The sequence below is a fragment of the Scylla paramamosain genome, chromosome 5, assembly GCF_035594125.1.
Source record: "Scylla paramamosain isolate STU-SP2022 chromosome 5, ASM3559412v1, whole genome shotgun sequence".
NCBI classification, from domain to species: domain Eukaryota; kingdom Metazoa; phylum Arthropoda; class Malacostraca; order Decapoda; family Portunidae; genus Scylla; species Scylla paramamosain.
The window spans coordinates 24,677,764-24,697,555 of record NC_087155.1 but is presented as its reverse complement, the minus strand read 5'-3'; the positions used below and the strand labels follow the sequence as shown (position 1 = coordinate 24,697,555).

Here is a 19,792-nt window from a genome sequence, read left to right as displayed (position 1 = left end):
AGGATCAGTACTAAAGCCCATCATATATCTGAATTCAAAACCACATTAATTTAACTCACATCATACATGCTAAAAATAGATGAAAAGAAAGAAAATAAATAAATAAACAAATAAAAATAAGATAAAATAAATAAAAATCAAAGAATTACATAGTGAAAGAAAAATAAATATTAAAGCAGAAAGTGAATAATAAAAAAAAGAAAAAAAAAGATAAATTGAAAGGAAGAGTAACCTAACTTATGGAGAGAGATTCAAAGAAATGAAAATATACCTAAAAAGAAAGAAAAGAGAGAGGAGACCTAACAAATACAATGCTCAAGTAAATGAATGAGGGTAACACACACACACACACACACACACACACACACACACACACACACACACACACACACACAGTTTTAATAATTTCATATCAGTGAACATCTGAAATTATGAGAAATACTGAGACATTAAATCAGGCAGACATTAGATGACAGCAAATTTGAGGTAGTATTGTTAAGCTCTTAGTACACACTTAAAATAATTTGTCTTAGTGAACCTCTTTCTATCAACTAACTGCAATCATGCTACTCTCCTCCCAGACCACCTCTTCAATTCCTTGCCTCTTTATCATTACCACTCTAAGAGAAGATAACATTTGACAAGAAAATAAATACTGACCAAACTGTCTGAAACTGCAAATAATACAATACGAATGCCTAGTAGGTATAGTCACATCACACCAAACACGTTCATTCCTGGTTACAGTTCTTGATTATATGACAGACAGGCTTCTTGTCAGTATGATTTCTGAAGTGGGCCTTATATTCACTAATAATAGATGCACAGTTATTCATTAACCAGAAATGAGGATGCATTCTTCCAGTATCAGAATTTGTGACAGTGTAAGAAACAAAATGGATGAAGAGATAAAAAAGGTGCTGAGAAGAGAACGAGCTATATCTATCAACAATGATGTGTTTGTGTTGGAGACATTAGTTCCTGACAAATTCCAAACACATTAAAATTAATATAAATTCTAAATTACAAACACATTAAAATGAAAATAAATTCTAAATTCCAAACACATTAAAATGAAAATAAATTCTGTCTTGTAGGAAGTTACAACCCTGATTGTTAATACATATTCAATGACATTTTAAGTTTTCAGATAAGTTCATTGCAGTTAGGCCATTACATCCTACTTGCATAGCCATGCAGTGACGCTACTACCACATCAGAAACTCTTTAACTAACTGGTAATCTAATAATTTTCCTTGAGTCATTGAGGCCTATGATCTGGCTTAGATATTTTTCCCTTTCATGTCCATGGCTCCAATGCATATGCTGAACAGCCAATCATGAATATGATAACAATGTCATCATCTTGCTTCCCAACATGCTTATGGCCACTTCCTATCCTTGGCTGGTGAGAAGCACCAGCCTCCCACTTGATTTCTACATTTAAAACAGATTAATGCAAGCATGTATGTACCCAATACAAGTAGAAGATAGTGATGACAAATGAGACTGAATGATGACTGAGTGATGCAAGAAACAGAGTCTAATATAAGCTGACAGGTAATGCATTATTTTTTAAGGCAAGTACCTTGTTTATTTCTGTCAATCCTGTATTTGCCATTTTCAGACTGCAGTGACAGGCAGTGCACTGGAGGAGAGGAAAAAAAAAAAAAAAAAAAAAAAAAAAAAAAAACTTATGGCATTCAACTTTTTAGTGAAGAGCGGCAAAGATTAACATTGTAACAACCAACTGAAGATAACAGAACTAGAAAATTTTTGCCCAATGATACTGACAACAGTATGGCAAAACTGTAGGCACAGATGAAAAAACAGTGGAAATGTTGAAGTATGGGGGAATTTACTGATGTGAACAAGCACAGAGGTAAGGACATGAATCATAACTAAAGAAATGCAGTTATTGTGCCTCCATATAAAAGTAAATATTATAGGAATGAATCAAGTACTATGGTACCATTTTAAACAATCATATTTTCAGCTAGCTACATTCTCTATCTTTTAAATATGCTGTAACAGTGTGATTTCACAGCACATGGATGCTACCATGATACCATGCTACAATTGTAGCATGGTATCACTGTTGTGTAAATTTTCCTCCCATGTCAAGAGTGTCAAAATTTCTCTAGGAAGACACCTTTGTGCATGTGCACTATAATAAGTAGAGGGCATAAAAAATCTACCAGATATTTTACATATTTTATATCTGTACAGAAATATCTTTGTAAATTAATATTGCTCTGCATTCTCTGATATAAAATCCATTCATTACATCCAAGAAAATCAAGAAGGAACACTCAGAACTCCTGCATAAGGTATTGGAATTTTATCCTCATTTAGACCTTTCCAGGTAGCAAGGATGCAAAAGATAATGGCCCTATGGTGGCCAATGCAATCAATAATCTCAACGATCTTGACTCTTTGCCTCAGGATGATACAGGCCCTCTCCACCTTGCTTGTGGTAGTCCTAACCATTATTGCCTGTTTGGTAATTTTATATTCCATGAGGCAAAACTCTTCAGGAGGTCAAATTCAGGAATGAGATAAACCCAGCAGGCTCGTGTGGCTTTGAGTTACTGAGGCACTGATGTCATCATGTGATCACACTATTAGTGAGCTACCAGCACTCACCAATTGGAGCTGTGCAATTTAACTATTATCTAGTTACATCTTATTCAGAATGATTCTGGTGCAGTTATAAGCAAAAGGCCTACTTCCTCCAAAGGTTCCTCAGATTGCTGCAAAAGATTGTAGCATTTCCTGAGTTTAGTGTGCAGATACTGATTATACAAAAGAATGTAGGATTTCCTGATTTTAGTGTGCAGATATGACTGATTATACAAAAGAATATAGGATTTCCTGAGTTTAATGTACAGATACTGATTAGTCTTTTTTTTTTTTTAACTAAGAAAATTTTACTTTGTAAGGGCCAATCTCTATGTGCTGAGTGCATAATTTAGGTGACTATGTCTGGCAAAGAGGTATTCCTTCTTCACTTTCTCTCTCACCCTAAACCTTCCAAACCTTGGTTTTACTCAGTCTGATCTTGTGCTATATATGACAGAGAGGTGCCCCATAAACAGTACCTAAGCCTTCCATCTCCTGAAACTCGTGCTTTACATTTCTGCACAAAATAATTCCAAAAATGTTCTTCAATTAGCCAAAAATTACTTCATCAATAAAAAATGTCTACATTTTTCTAGATCTAACTCCTTGTGACTTATAGCAGCTAATCAAAAATATTTCCAATAACTTTTCTTCTTCATCTTTCCCTCAACTACTTCAACCTGATAGCACAACTTCCATCTCATCTATCTCTTAAGCTGAACTCTTCACTCTGGATGATTCAAGGCATGTTCCCCTTCTCCTACATCTTACTGGTGGCTAATCATTAAAGTCTAACAATGATAAACATACCATTAATAACAAAATATATTTCTTCATGCATTTACTTTCTTATCTGATTTTCACCTAGCCATTTTTATCTACCTATCATTCCAACAACTATATACTTCTAATCAGCATTACATTTTCAAACTCTACCAAGATTATCACAATAATTATAAAATTTTAGGCCATATTGATTTTTATTATAAATTGCATATTTTTTTTTTTTTTTTTTTACAATATCTATCACAAATACATTAGTAATTCCTGGTTCCACCATCTTCTTAGAAAGGGAGTGTTCACCAGTCTAGTACTGAATATCTTTCCACGTAGAATCCATCACATAACTTGAAATACTTAATTTCACATCTAATATCTACTTATCCCTGATTCTTCTCTTCACTCTAAAAATCCCAACTTGAAGGGGCATATGATGTGGCTCTTTATTATAGGAAAGCATGATGCAAACTGGATGAAAACAAGAGAAAAAATGGAATATTATTCAAAGAAATATACATCTAATGTTGTTAAAATTTGCAGATGTACATGACAATATAAGTCCTCCCCTCCAATTAAAGTCAATAGAATCATGTAAGCCACCTTTTGCCCTCCTTCCCCCAACACACACACACACACACACACACACACACACACACACACAAAAGGTTTTCCTGAAGTGTATATGTATAAATTTTAGTGTAGACTGCCCATATTATGCAAAAGATGGGATGCTGACATACTATTTTACAAAGAACAAAACATAAATATCTTAATAGCAAAGTTAGTTTTTAATTCTGGCCTACTTAGCTGCGTGAAGTAAGAAAGAAGAATTTAAACTATGTGGGGATGGCATACAATTAAGAAATGTAGATGTTAACATTGTCATCATTAGTAAAAGTTAAAAGATTTACCTCTCTATCAACTGCATCCTGATGGTTAAATCTCTACCTTACTACTTTTCCCCAAACAATCCTTCTTGTCAAATGCAGACTATCTGTGAATCTAGCACCTCAAACAAAAAAGGTTTAATAGATTTCCTACAGCCCTGATATGACATGCTTACATGGTCATCCTCCGGAGGTTGGGTTGGGTGCTGTTGATGTTGTTGATGGTGGTGAATGTGCTGAGTATGTTGCTGCTGCTGCTGCTGTGTTTGAAGAATGTTTTGGTGTTGAATTTGCTGATGGTGGTGGTGGTGGTGGTGATGATGATGGTGCTGTTGAGTATTAGGATCCAGCCAGACAGGACTAGTCTGAGTCCCATCTGCTCTCGGCCCGTACTGTGGGATCTGAGCACAGTACGGGCCATATGGTCCTCCTGGCTGACCCCCATAGTGGGGCAATCCTCCCATGGTTCCATACCCTGAAACATTTAAGATTCTATAAGTATCAAACTTTACTAGTTGATAATTACTCTCAAAACCATCAGTAAACAAAAGCAGGAAACTGAAAGGCATATACATCACAGTGACAAAAATACTTTCTTTAAATAACATCACAATGATAGGCTTGATATCTGAGTGAAAGAGACAAATGGAAATAAAATACAAAACATTAAATGTTTTGGTGATGGTGTGAAAAAGAGGGTTGTGGTATGAGAAAGGGGAACTATATGATGAAGGGAAGTGTGTGTGTGTGTGTGTGTGTGTGTGTGTGTGTGTGTGTGTGTGTGTGTGTGTGTGTGTGTGTGTGTGTGTGTGTGTGTGTCAACTACCAGAGTGTCAAACTGCAGCTTATATAAATGGGTTTCAAGTAACAAAATAATAGTGTACCTATCAAAGTTCATAAGAAAGATTACCTTGAATATCATGTTGTTGGTGTGGTATGTGTGCAGGGCCCGCTTGCTCCAGTATATGAGGTCGTGGCAATAGAACTTCAGCCAAGGGATCCACTGTTTCTATATCAACATCCAAGTTTTCATCTTCTTTCAGTTCCACTTCTGGTACCAGTGCTTCACTTCGAGGCACTGTTGAACTACCATGGCTGCTGCCACTGCTTTCACTGTCACTTCCACCCTCACTGCCTTCACTTTCACTATCACTGTTGTCCTTTCCATCACTTCCTTGACTTAATCCCTTGTTTTTCTTACCTTTCACAACAGGTTCACTGCCAGCTTCTCGCTTAATTTTAATTCCATTCTCAGAATTTTCTGGTTTTCCAAATTTGCTCTGAATAAAAATGTTCATGGCTTCAAACCTATTTCCTTTGGCAATCAACTCTTTTATGTATTGTTTGTCTAGTTCAGCCATTGTTGGAATCTATGTGGTCTTCACCCTTTGTTTCTCTAATATAACTTATCTTATTCTGCAAGAAAGAATTTGTTAGTCTTCTGCCTCACTACAAAATGTTGGCATCAACTATCTTTTGCATTATTACTCATGTCACTAGTCTCTTTTAATATCTCTAAACCCAAAGATGTGTTAGGTTAAGTCAGAGCTGGCAGAATGCAGGATATTAGAAAAATCAAAATTAGGTGCTGAATAATAGGAATTTAGAACAGGGAGAGGTGTGGCTGAAAAAAAAAAAAAAAAAAAAAAAAAGTCAAGAAGTGATAAGTACATTTAAGACTGATGGAGTCTATACTGTCATTTCTGTGGTTATATATGTTACTTTTAAAAAGAGTCTTATCCTTTTGATAAATCCTGACAATTGTGGATTTTATTTATATTTCAATAGTTGCCACAATCTATTCTTTTCATAGCATCAAAAACTTTCATATCATAAATGTGATCACTTGTGTTTTCTTTTAGACATAACTCTATACAATAAAGTACTGGAGGATCATTATGTTAAGCCAGCTTGTACTCATTTTGTTCTTCACTCTTCCAGAGATGATCTTCAATTTTGTTTTCCATTACAGCCATGAGTATTTTGTATGTATAATTTGTTGGGCCAAATGGGTGTAGGTCTTTGTCCAGTGGTTTGATTTTTTAGAGAATCACTGTGGTGTTTGGTATAGTTTCCAATCATTTGACATAGTGCTAAAAAAAAAGTGTCTACAGTTGTTATGATTTTGTATAATTCTCTTTGGTAGTGTGGCTGAATGTGATGTGTGGTGTGATGCAACTCTGTGGTGTGGCTGGGTGTAATGTGTGGTGTAATGTGGCTGAATGTGATTTGGTTTCTGGTGTGGCTGGCTGTGATGTGTGGTGTAGTTTGGTTTTGTGTGTTGTCACAATGGGATTTTTCCTCTATTTTGCTTCACATCTCAAAGAACATCAGTAATAATACAGTGTAGGGAGTAATAATATCCCCAGATTATTGCATATTATTTTCTAGTTTCCTTTCATACTCATAATTATTGTTGTGTTTCCAATTTACATGTCTAAAATCTGATGAGGCATGAGACAGTCAGAGGGAGGAGGGGAGGAAGGAACGAGACTTGCATCATCCAGAATAGTTTTATTATTATTATTATTATTATTATTATTATTATTTTTTTTTTTTTTGCAAAGGTTTGGGTGTAAAGTCCTGGTTTAGGCATAGATGAGATAACAGTGGTGCCATCAGGTTGAAACAGAGGAGAAGATGAAAAGTTGCTTGGAGATACTGGTAAGGTGCTAGAAGTGATGAAGGGATTTAGATCTAGAAAGGTTTTGACATTTTCTATTGATGAGTGAGTTTTTGGCCAATTGAAGGAAGGAGAGAGAGAGAGAGAGAGAGAGAGAGAGAGAGAGAGAGAGAGAGAGAGAGAGAGAGAGAGAGAGAGAGAGAGAGAGAGAGAGAGAGAGAGAGAGAATCTGTTCCTCCTTCCTTGTTCCTTCAGATGGGTAAGGCGTGAAATCTTTGTCCTCACATGCAGGTCCAACACACACACACACATGCACACGTCTTCTGTACTACTTGTTCTTGGTTTGTGTTAATAATAATAATAATAATAATAATAATAATAATAATAATAATAATAATAAATACATTAATATTAGCACTACTATATAAATTTTGCAATTTTCAATATGAATAAATATTTAGCTTCAAGGCACTGAACAGAAAAATGTGTGCCATTAGTATGTGGCCTTGGTTACCAAGTGATTAATTAAATTCACATAATTCCTCTAGATTTTTGGAGAAATGCTATCCAACACTGGCATATATCCTCTCAATAGTCTACCTGTCACAAAATACAATTAAGACTAGTTTGCTGCTCATTATAAGGCAATTTTGACGTCCTCTCATTCTGTAAGTACACATCTCTGGAACGGATTCTGAATGCTTTAAGTCAGAGATGCAAACTGTATTAAAAAAAAGGAGGCATAACATTCAAGAAGTGGGCGTGTGTACAATTTATCCAAAATCATAGTTGAGTGGCCGCCCGATAACTGGTGGACAACACAGCACCTCTGTTGACTAATTTGACAAGGTAATGATAGAAATGCTCAAGAACTCTTAAGCTGCTACAAACCTTTCAGTTGCAACATACAGCCTATCAGATTGCATTATAGTAAATGCTGTCACGCTGTCACGGACATTTGATTTGAAACTAGTGCTAATGCACTCAAACACTTCAAGCAAATAACTAAACTGCACGAGTCCTACCAGTCAGATGTTAGGCAGCAGTCAAACATAACATAGAGAATGGAATAAAACCCATGACGGAAATACCACGCCTCACTTGTACTATGTCACAGGGCGAGACAGAGGACTGGTGCCCACGGAGACACAATGAACAGACGCTCCCGCCGAGGCACCAACCCTGTTACTGGTGCGGACAGCCTATAGCTCCCGGAACCCAACCACGGCAGCCCCACACAGGTCCCGCGCCTTATGACACCCAGGGTGCCCCCAGACCCTGAGTAGCAGCTGCTCCACGCCTGCTTGTTGCCCTTACTGCGCTGCTCTTTTGTTTTTGATTCCCCCTGCCCCACCTATACAGGCTTGTATACACCTTTGTTTTGTTTACAAGGATGAGGCGAAGTGGAGATGCTTTGAATTTGGATTTGCATTGTTCCTGGCACAATTACTAGACGATGGTGGATGTAATGGTGGATGAAACATGAACGCCACGAGTCTCTATGTGGCCACTTGTCGGCTGGTCATGACGGCCGATCCAGAAAAACGTGAGAGTTGGACTGAACTATACAAGTTGTTGCCTTACCTTCGCCAGTCTCTTTCCTGCACCGTCTGCGGGAAATTGCTGTGTGAACCGCACACTCCAACAGAAACTACCTGCCAGCACCATGTCTGTAGAAAGTGTTTGGGTGGGAAGAAGAGGTTGAAACCCGTCTGCAGCTGGTGCAAGGATTATACTTTGTACATTGACAATGTCCAAGTGAAACTCGTGGTGCAGTGTTATAGAAAGTTATGTGAATATATTAAATTCACACCAATATATTGTAAGTTATGTTCCATATACAGTAATGGAGGTCAACTAAGTCTGGTTGACATAATAAATGAAGCAGTTGAGAATAGCAACAAGTGTGATGAAACAAATAATGTGCATTGTGAACATGAGATTGACAATAAAGAAAAAATTCCTGTACCTCAAACGAGTGGTCTGTGCACGTCAACAACGACTGTCAGTAACTCTCAGTCCCCACCTACCCAGGTGCCACCACCACAATCCACACCACCTCCACCGCCTCCACCGCCTCCGCCACCACCCCCCCCACCACCACCACCACCGCCACCACGATTGCCGTTGACACAGACCTCCTTGCTACACCCAGTTCCACTGATAACCACATCAGTTCAAAATCTGGCTGTACCGCAGACTTCCTCGCATCCTGTTACATCCGTCACAGCCGCAGTTTCCAGTCAGTCACAGTCGTCGTCGCTGCTCAGCACAGTGAAGGCAGTGATCCCATCCTTACCACCTGCAGTTCCATCAGCCCACCATTTCCCGCTGCAAACAGTCGCTGCCACAACCACCACCATCACTACAACCAACAGTGGAGTATCTGGAATAGGCTTTGCTCCAGGTACAATATTTCCAAGTACAAATTTAGTTAAGCAAGTTGTTAAAGAAATATCTATTCCTAAACACAATTCTTCAGTTAACAATGGGTCCTCCATATATTCTGTAATGTATACTGATGGTGATAGTACAAAAATAACTATCAAAAGAAAACCTCCAGAAATTGACAATTCAAACAAGCCTGTTTCTCTTGACCCAGAAGTTGTTCCTACTGGAAACCAAGAACTCATAAAAAAACCCAAACCCAAACCTAAACCTAAGCCTAAACGCAAAGGCTGTCGGTGTGGAAATGCAACACCAACGCCTGGAAAATTGACTTGCTGTGGACAGAGGTGCCCATGTTATGTGGAAGCCAAGGCGTGCATAGAGTGCCGGTGTAGAGGTTGCCGCAACCCACATCGGCCTGGAGGGAAGAAGGTACGGCCAGTGATCCCTCAGCTGGCCAACATCCAGATTCATCAGGTGCAGCCAGTCCATGGACGATCCACGACCTCCTCTATGCCCAACAATGTTGCCACTACCTGCACCGGCACTATTGCTCCGCCACCTCCTGTTTCGTCTGCCGTGATCACAAATACAACCATACCTCAGACTATTCGAGCAGTGCAAGCTATGCATGCTGTGCAAGCAGTGCATGGTGTGAGTAATGTGCAGGCTGTTGCCAGTGGTGTTCATCAGTTGATTAGCCTAGGGAGTGGGATGGTTCAAAATCCACTCTCCCCTGGGCTGGGCGTCAACCCTGTGGCAGGTCTGGCAGTGAAACCTGTTAGCCTGGCCCTCACATCTGTGCCAGCTCAACTTCTGATCAATGATGATCGATCAACTTCCAACAGTGAACCTGATAACAGTGATGTAGATGTGGACATATAGCATAGGTAGAACTCATTAATAAAAGTTATTCAAAGCTTTTGAAACATGTGGGTATTAGCTAAAAGAGGATAATCTATTTTTGCAAATAATTAGAAATTTTGTTGAGGCATTCAAGAATCTACAAATATACTCTGTGCAGAAAATGTATTGTATGAATAGCTGTCATTAATTTGAATTATTGTATTTCCATATTGTTTATATTTTTTTTTACATCTTTCATAATGTATTACTTATTACTGTCAATATTTTATTAACATTCCTTTGACAAAATATAATTTTCATTATTTATATTGGGAATTATGAAAATCACAGACCAGCAGTTGGTTCATCATTTTAGCAGCATTTTATACCTATTTATTTAGTAATTTGATGAAAACTTCCCGGTGGAACTTTGACTTTGTTTTACTGTTTTAAGATAAAATTATTATTCTCATGGAGTAAAGTGACAACTAACAAAGAGCTGCATATTACATATTAGTATTGCTATTTTTGGTGCAATCTGTGTGAGCCTTTATATTACCTACTAAAGATGTAAGACTGCAGCCACTTAGTAAGCATCTCAGGTTTTTTTTAATAATATCCACTTCATGACTTTTGTAGATATCAGGTGTCTGTATCTTTACAAAAACAAGATCATTCTTTTACATTATATATATATATATATATATATATATATATATATATATATATATATATATATATATATATATATATATATATATATATATATATATATATATATATATATATATATATTATTTATTATGTCAATGCTGAACCCTGAAAATATTGTCTTTGGAATAAAGTCCTTTCTTCTGTCTATTTCTATATCCTTTGCCTATTGTTTTGATGATGTAGATGCCAAAGGCACATCTTGCTGGCTGATTACATAAAAACTCAGGGTAGTAAGTGCAATCCTGTATATTAACATTGTTGAGTATTTTGTTTGGATGCCATAAAGAAATGTGTAATAGCAACACTGTTAATCTAACACCAAATGTTGAGTTGGAAGGGACTATGGCATGTCCTTACATACAATGTGAAATGGATAAATGTAAAATCCCCAAGGTTTCTCATGAGAATGCAGGAGACTAAACAACCTAGGTATATAGAATGAGAATGGCACAGCATACTTGTGTTTGTTATAAATACAGTGAATCTCAATATTCACAAAGAAAAATAACCATTTTTTTTTTTCTTCCCTCTTGTTCCTCTTTCTGTGCTACATTGTCAGTTGAGTGAACATTTCTTGAGATTTTGGGTCTCTCTCTCTCTCTCTCTCTCTCTCTCTCTCTCTCTCTCTCTCTCTCTCTCTCTCTCTCTCTCTCTCTCTCTCTCTCTCTCTCACACACACACACACACACACACACACACACACACACACACACACACACACACACACACACACACACACACACACACACACACACACACACACACACACACAACTGATCACACTGATCACACAACTGATCCATTTGGTGCAGTACAAGATTAGTGGAATATAGTATATTAAGGCTGGGTAAGATTTAGTCACATTGAAAGCCACATGAAATGTTATCTGGTTCACATTAGATACAGAATTTTTCTTACCACCTTTGGCTTCCCACCTTAATTTACGATCTGACTACCAAATAGTATTTAACAAAAGCTTATATAATGCTACTAATGTGGGTTTATGTAAAAAGCCTTTGTCCCTTTCACATTGAAAATAAAATTTTTTATTAATTTCCAGTGCTTATTCTTGGTTGTTTTCAATGATAAAAAAATAAAGAGGTATCTGTAGAATGGAAGTCCTTGTCTCACTTTAAAGTTTGTCTCTTAAGGCATGATGGAACTTTATTGAAAGCTACAATCTGGGTCTGTCATATGTTCAGAAAAATATACAATCTGTAAGAAATTAATTTGTCAGTTACCTATGTACATGTTATTCTGATAACAGCTTCATATTTAAGTACCAATGCTGAGTAATATTAATACCTCCATACATTTTCTTCACTCTGTAATCAAACCATAGTCTTTCATGATAAATCTTGTCAGCAATGCACATCTCATTTTACTAAGGCAGCTACACAGAAGTTTAGGTGCTTTGTAGTATACTGTGAACTACAGTATTTTCTGTAATTAACCATGATATTAAATTGCAAGAGTAAATATATTGTGGAAGCTGATTTGTTTAGGTGGTGACAAGAGATATTAGAATATTTTTTTCACAAAATAAAATTTTAAATTGTCAACATTGCTAGCTAAACCTAAATCTCAATAAATGTAGCATCAAAGAGACCTGAAACTACATGAATTAAAATTAAAACTAATCTAGCTCTGCTTTTAGTTAATGTTTCACAGGATCTCATTGTGTCTCCTAAATATAGCTTCCTCATTTTAAAGATGATGATCTAGGATTTTCATTCATTTTCATGAAAGTGAGGGTGAACCAGTGTGGAGGGTGTTCTGCACATACAAAACTTGGATGATAAAATATATCATTCATAAAATATAATTGGTTGGCATTTGTCCTAGTAATGTTGGGATGATGAACAATTTTCTGACATGTGTACATATAAACATGAAAATTATATTAATAATAAAGAAAAAACACATGTAACAATGTACATAACAAATTTCTGATGCAATGACCATGAAATTGTTAATTTACATTTTATTTGTTTTTGTATAATTATTCATTTTTTTTATTCTTTCCTATATACAACTGACTATGTAAGATCCATATGTAGATAATTTTCTTGCCATCATGTCACATATTAATACCTCAACTGAGTTAATCTTTAAGGAAAATTTGTAATTCTCAAAGGAACAAAGTGAACTGTGGAAATATTTGCTTCACTGACCTGAGTTGATATGTCCTCTGGATTACCTATTTCAAAACTAAGTGAAACTAAAGCACAAAATATGGTTAATGTGTTATTATCCTGCAGCTTTTGTGTATCCATTGTAGGAAGGTGTGTTATTTTTTGTAGCTACAATACCCTTTACAATGAATACTTATCCCAGAACATACTGACAATTAGAAAAATATATCATGATACAGATAAGTGTATTTTATATACCACTTTAAAGGCCTTGTCACATGAACACTTGTACAAATAACATATCCCAAATGCTTCACAGAAAACTTCCATGTCTTGATTATTTGTGCACCATTTCTTGAATTTGCAGTATCTTTTACATCTCATATATGTATTAACAATTCAAAGTGTGTGTGTGTGTGTGTGTGTGTGTGTGTGTGTGTGTGTGTGTGTGTGTGTGTGTGTGTGCATTTTAACATGGATCATGCCATCCAAAATCATATACATACACATGTATCATATGCTGAGCCTCTTATGATTTCACTGCAGGACAAAGGCCTCATCAACACCTGACAAAACTTTTTATCTGGTTATCTCTGTCTTGACTTCTCATACTAACTCTGTGTTGTTGTTTTCCAAATATCACTTGCACATAATTTGTGTCCTACTCCATGCCCACTTCTAATTTTGTAAAGGTATCTCCAACTCCAGTCTGCTTCCTAATCTATGACACTTTATTCTTATCTTTCCATGTCATGCCAAGCATTATTATCTTTTTTCTTTGGACATTTTTTTCATAAGAGTTAAAGCTTCTGTTGGTCCACATGTTTTAACTAGTAGAATACATTGTTGTAAATCTCTGCTTTTGAAAATAGTAGTTTCTTTTTATAATACTGCTTTGTTAAGCAAAAGCATTCCATGTTATTCCAACTTTTGTTCTCAGTTTTTGAGATCTACTAAGTAGACATATTCCTAAACACTTACTTCATCCTCTACTTTGATTATAAAATTTATAATTGTTCAATGTAAAATACTGCTTGATATTCATCTTCAGATCCACTTTTGACCTTTCTGTTTAAGTGCAAATTCATCTGTAGATTAATTCTTCAGAAAATGATCATCAGGAATTGAGATTATATATTTCTTTATATTTTTCATTTATCTCAGTTACTATATTCTCCCATTCTGCATTTTTAAAAGCTTCCTCTAATTATGTAGCAAAGAATTTAGAAAAAATAGTGTATCTTGTCTGCTATCTCTCTTTACTGGTATTTTCTTGCTTATCTTGTGTAGCTTTACAGCAGCAGAGTGATCCTTACACTAGGTTCTTGTGAGTTCAACTTTTGCATTCTATTAGTAAACTGGCATAGATCTACTGGATCATAGACTTACATAATTTGAGGTTTATACTTAGTTAAATACTATTTCATATTTTATGAACACAATGCATTGTGGTTTAATGTATTCTGTATATTTTGCCGTTGCTTGATTTATGACATGGTTGTGATAATTAGCTGAATAATCACTAGAATTCTTGTCTTTTGATTGATTACATTAGTCTCTTTTCATGTCTCCTTGTGAATCAGTAAAATCTGCTAGGTTTTTCTAAGTTCTTGTGATGGAGCAAGTTTACAAGCATTTTGCAAAAGGTATTGCAAGTTTTTTCAGTACAAATAAGATGTCCTGTGTCTTTATCTCACTTGTCTCTACTCATTACTATTTTTTTTTATTTCACTTGTATTTATGTCAGTTACCTCAGTATTCAGTGCTTCCCTTATGAATCCTTATGTTTATATCTATCTTTTGCACTTGTGAGTTCTTACATACTTGTATATATAATTCTGAAAGGCAGTATCCATGATTTTACACACACACACACAGACACACACACAGAAAAGAGAAGATATTATCAAATATAGCTTCCCCCAGAGAAGAATGGATGTTTGGAATTGACTAGAGTAAGAGGTAATAGAAGCAAGAAGTGTACATTAACTGGGATAGTAAAAGAAACAAACAGAAAGAAAAATTGGTGTAGCTCTGGCCTGTATGCTACAACTAGGTAAATGAACACACAAATTATTAAACTTGAGGAAATCAAGTTTCAAATCAATAGCTTAATTTGTCTTGGTTTGCAGGTTCTATACTGACAAATATCTTGGTGATATTTTTTGCTTGGTAAATGGCAGATTTCTTTTATTTCTAATGGTAATCAGAATTTTGAATGAACTTAGCGAAATAATGGGGAAAAAAAAGGTAGTCAAAACACTGATGTAAATTTTGAATATGTGGAAAAATGGAACTATACCCAATGGTATTTTGCTCTACAATTTCCTAAACAAAATGTAGGCAAGCAAAACTTAGTTATTCACTTTGGCAGACAAACTTGGTTAGCAGTCTCCTTTATGAAACAAATATTTTGTTCAGGAGAATAATTGTAATTTAATTTAAAATTTATTGTATGTTTTGAATTTCAAAGGTGTAGTACCATTTCCTGATTCTATAATAAATTTTTTTCTTATTGTTTTATATTTTTTAAAGAAATTTTCAGTATATATATATATATATATATATATATATATATATATATATATATATATATATATATATATATATATATATATATATATATATATATATAATCTTAATTATTTTCAATACATTAGTGTTATTTTTATCATTTTGCTGAGGATACTACATCCACCACTATTATATGTAACCAATGCAAAATGTGTTTGCACAACTATGAGATTCATTATTTAATTTGCTATAATCCTTACTGTCATATATTGTGCATACAGTATCAGTTTGTCAGGGTGATGATATTTATAACATTTCTACCAGAAATTAGAATTCCAGTATAATAATTTGTGTGAGAAATTCACATTATTCACATTGCTAATACATGATACAAAATGTGAGTAGGAAAAAATGTACTACATTAGGGATAGAATTCCACAATTCTACTGGTTACTGCCATACCACAGAAGGGGCCTTCAGATGCCTATCAATTATACTACTTTGAAGCATTCAAGTCCTGTCAGATATATATATATATATATATATATATATATATATATATATATATATATATATATATATATATATATATATATATATATATATATATATATATATATATTACAAATACAGAGTACACTTGCCTCCGGATATTCCTCTGCTTTTGTGGTGCTTTCAACATACAGTACACGCATATGGCAAAGTTATCAATGTCTTGTCTATGGAAGTTTATACTCATAATCTATCATTCCTTCTGGTTACATTTATTTCTTTTAACTTATGTAAACTGAATTAGGGACAAGGTTAATCTGCACCTATGTAACACATTTCCTTTGTGTCAAAACTCTGAAACACACTGTGCAGATAAGAGATATACCAAGGACTTATAGCATGTAATCCATTTAGCATTACAAGTCCACATGGCAGACTACTCCATGAGCTGTAGGAATATCTTGTGGCAAATTTTTGTTTAGTCAAGGCTTTGTATCATGGGATCTTAATAATTCTTAATTTGTACAATATCAATGAAGTTCAGATGTTCTTTTCAAATAACAAAATATATACAATGAATCTATACTTGATAGAAAAATTTCTTGCACATGTTATTTAGTGAAGTGGAAGTTCATTTTATCAAAACAAATTTTTGAATACAGACACACAGTGACATGTTAAAATATGTGTTGCTATCTTTTACTGCAGGAAAAGGTAATATTAACTAAAATGTTAGTAATATTATAGGATGCAGTGATTACTTGTCCTACAGATATTCAGAGTGACTTTTTGGTATAAAAATTAGGAAAGACACTCAGATCCTCTGATAACGTGTGAATGTTAACATCTTATCACTGAGGTAGCAATGTAAATGAAAAGGCTTTAAGATGTGATAGACATATCTTTTTCATTTTATCATATAAAATATGAATCCTTCCTCATGGAAATATGTTAATGTTACCAAATTTAGAAATACCTACAATAAATATCTTTTAGACTCATCATAGTTTCATGGCTGAAGTATGGCACTGTTTAGCATATTCACATTGAAAGTGATTAAATAGTGCTTTGTGAAGTGTGATGGGCAGGGTCATTGATATACAGAATGTAAGGAATAGTTCCAATACTCAAGTATCTTGTATTATGCATAATATACTAATAATTAATGATAAATAAAAGCCAAAGGCAAAACTGTGCAAATAAGTGACACCTTTACTCCTTAAGCTGTAAAATAATTAGTCTGTTACAATATATTGACTTGTTTAATTGTGATACAAAATCATGAAAACTGGCTAAATGATGGTTCACTACTCTTAAGATGTACAAATTATGCGATATATATATATATATATATATATATATATATATATATATATATATATATATATATATATATATATATATATATATATATTCTAAGAATCATCCTGGATGAGAGACATGCCTGCTTCATACCACCATGGTGCCCTGGCTGGCAGTACTGCCACACTGATTATTTTCAAGGAGGCATTTGTCTTTGCAGGTAATTCTGTACTCATAAGAAACTAATTATGAAATAAATTTTATTAAAAAAAATCTTTTCTTGATTATTTTAAAATATTGATGATAAATATGATAGATAGATGGATAAATAGCTGAATTTTATGTATTTATAACATATAGATAGATAAACAGATAGAAGGAGATAGGTAAAGATATACAGTATATAGATGAATAGAAATATGTGGATTGGTAGAATGAAAATAAGAAACTGATAACAAAAGAACTGAAAATGGTTATAATTTTCATTACTCTGTGCTTTGGCCAAATTTATAAATCTTTTGATACCTAAGAAACATACAATATTATAATTTTTCACAATAATTTACAATATGATTTTCAATAAATATTACATTATGTAACCTGTCTATGCATGTAATATTCATAAATACTTTGCTTCTGCTTAACTAAGAGAAAATATTAAATAAAGACAAGTAAAAAAGAAAAGAAAGAAAATAGTGAATGACAAGTTATTTGTGTCTGATTTTATACTAATTAAGTAATTGTTTCAATGCAATTGATAAATTCTTGATAAGTGTATGATATTTGAAGATGAAATTTATGTAAGACAAATCTTGATATAATGAACAACATTTTTCAGGTAACGTATTTTGCTCTTGTTATAAACAATATCTATGGAGACCATGATGTCCTAAGCAATTTTAATCTTGGTTATTGCACTGCATGTTGATAATGTGCAAGATAGAAAAACAAATTTCATCATTAGATAATTCCTATAGTGTTCAACATGGTACATATTTGTTAGTTACTATCTTGAACCAGACTTAAAATGTACTTTTGCAAAACATGTAGGTATGAACAATTGATTCTAGCAAACACTATCAGGCAGAAGAGAACTACAAAAAAAAAAAAAAAAAAAAAAAAAAAAAAAAAAAAAAAAAAAAAACATATATAGTTTTCAACTCAACCATCACCATCTTCATAATTGTGAGCATGAACAAGGCTGCAATACTCACTTATTTTTTGACATACAATTTCTCAGTGTCACAAGAACTACTAGACTGTCAGTCATTCCTAAAAATATATAGATGTGTAGCAGGATTAGAGGTGTAGATGATGATATAGTTCTGAATTAGAAAATACTGAAGGGATGGTATATTCAATACTTATGTCAGAATCTGGGCAGAGGATTTCATGGAAGCCAGACATATATGCTGAAAATTGTAAACTTTCAAGCAGTTACAGGAATGAGATGGCTTGACTGAGAAAAAACAATAAAATTGGAGTTATGTTGAAATTGCTGCAAGTTCTGAAGATCAATTACAGAATGTAGTGATGGGTTATGAAAAGAATGGATTACAGAAAAGGTCTCATAATTCATGGGGCACATCTTCATTGCATGTTGTATGTAAGTTTCAATGGTCAGAATCTAAAAGTGAACTTGCAATATTGCAGCTTACTCATCCTGTTCAATATTGTAGATGTACCATACTAAGAACTAGTATTTTACAATAAATATATACACATAAGCTAACAATGATGTCAGTTGAGCATTTCCATTTAATCATAAATATCAAAAGGTAAAGCTCTCAGTGCAACTCTAAGCTTACAGATGGAAAGAAAGGAACCTGGAAGGCTGTGCACTGATGAGGAGACTGCCAAATTTTTCAGATGGGAATCAAGGTAAAGTTGGGGGCACCTTATAGCTGAGTGTGGGCTTGGTGGATATCCCTTACTCTGGAACAAAGGGCCACTGCAACATCCAGACTTCCATAGTTTATCTTCCCAAGGGTTTCTAAAGTACCATTTACTGACTAACCAGCTGGAAGGATGAACAGTTGGGTGAAGGCAGTTTCACTGGTTGCAATGCTATGTCAGTCATGCTATCCAGTGGACACATATAAGTGATGCTTGCTATGTGAGTGTTCACACTGCAGGCTATGTCTACTAACAATTTCCAAATTAAAAGCTATTTTTACATTCATCCTCTTGGTTACAGCAATGGGAGATGGTTCTCTGTGGTCATAATGATGATGATCAGGAGGAGGAGTTACTAAAGTTGACTGTAGCCATAAACAAGAAAAGAAAAAAGAAGTGGGTGCTACATGAAATGAATATGAGAAGGCTAGTTTAGTGAGTATCACCTCATTCAAGTGCTGGAAATGGATGAAGAAATTAGACTACAGTATTTCAGATTGTCTCCTGCTCAGTTCAATGAAGGCCTCTGACTCACAGAGTAAAATAACAAGAAACAGGATACCATCTACATTATTACATTAAAGGAAAGTAGC

The 19,792-nt window shown here is 34.5% G+C and overlaps 2 protein-coding genes across 6 annotated transcripts in view; one reads left to right on the top strand and one right to left on the bottom strand.

Moving 5' to 3' along the window:
* LOC135100696 (uncharacterized) overlaps positions 1–8,238 on the bottom strand; it is a 10,000-nt gene extending 1,762 nt beyond the window's left edge. Inside the window, exons 1-3 of one of the 4 annotated variants that reach the window (XM_064003870.1) lie at positions 8,094–8,238; positions 5,200–5,705; positions 4,466–4,764 (exon numbers count right to left, since the gene is read on the bottom strand). In XM_064003870.1, the coding sequence (XP_063859940.1) occupies positions 4,466–4,764; positions 5,200–5,650 (750 nt within the window). In that variant the 5' untranslated portion in view covers positions 5,651–5,705; positions 8,094–8,238. Of the gene's footprint in view, positions 1–4,465; positions 4,765–5,199; positions 5,706–7,937 lie in introns of all 4 variants that reach the window. The other 3 variants (XM_064003867.1, XM_064003869.1, XM_064003868.1) reach the window with 3 other exon arrangements.
* Positions 8,239–8,255: 17 nt separating this feature from the next.
* LOC135100695 (E3 ubiquitin-protein ligase MSL2-like) lies at positions 8,256–13,238 on the top strand. 2 transcript variants are annotated; one of them, XM_064003866.1, is made up of 2 exons: positions 8,256–9,319; positions 9,515–13,238. In XM_064003866.1, exons 1-2 carry the CDS (start codon positions 8,395–8,397, stop codon positions 10,183–10,185), a joined length of 1,596 nt encoding a protein of 531 aa, XP_063859936.1. In that variant the 5' UTR covers positions 8,256–8,394; the 3' UTR covers positions 10,186–13,238. The 2 variants fall into 2 exon arrangements, with proteins under 2 accessions (XP_063859936.1, XP_063859935.1); XM_064003865.1 differs by having other exon boundaries at positions 8,256–13,238.
* Positions 13,239–19,792: the final 6,554 nt, after the last annotated feature.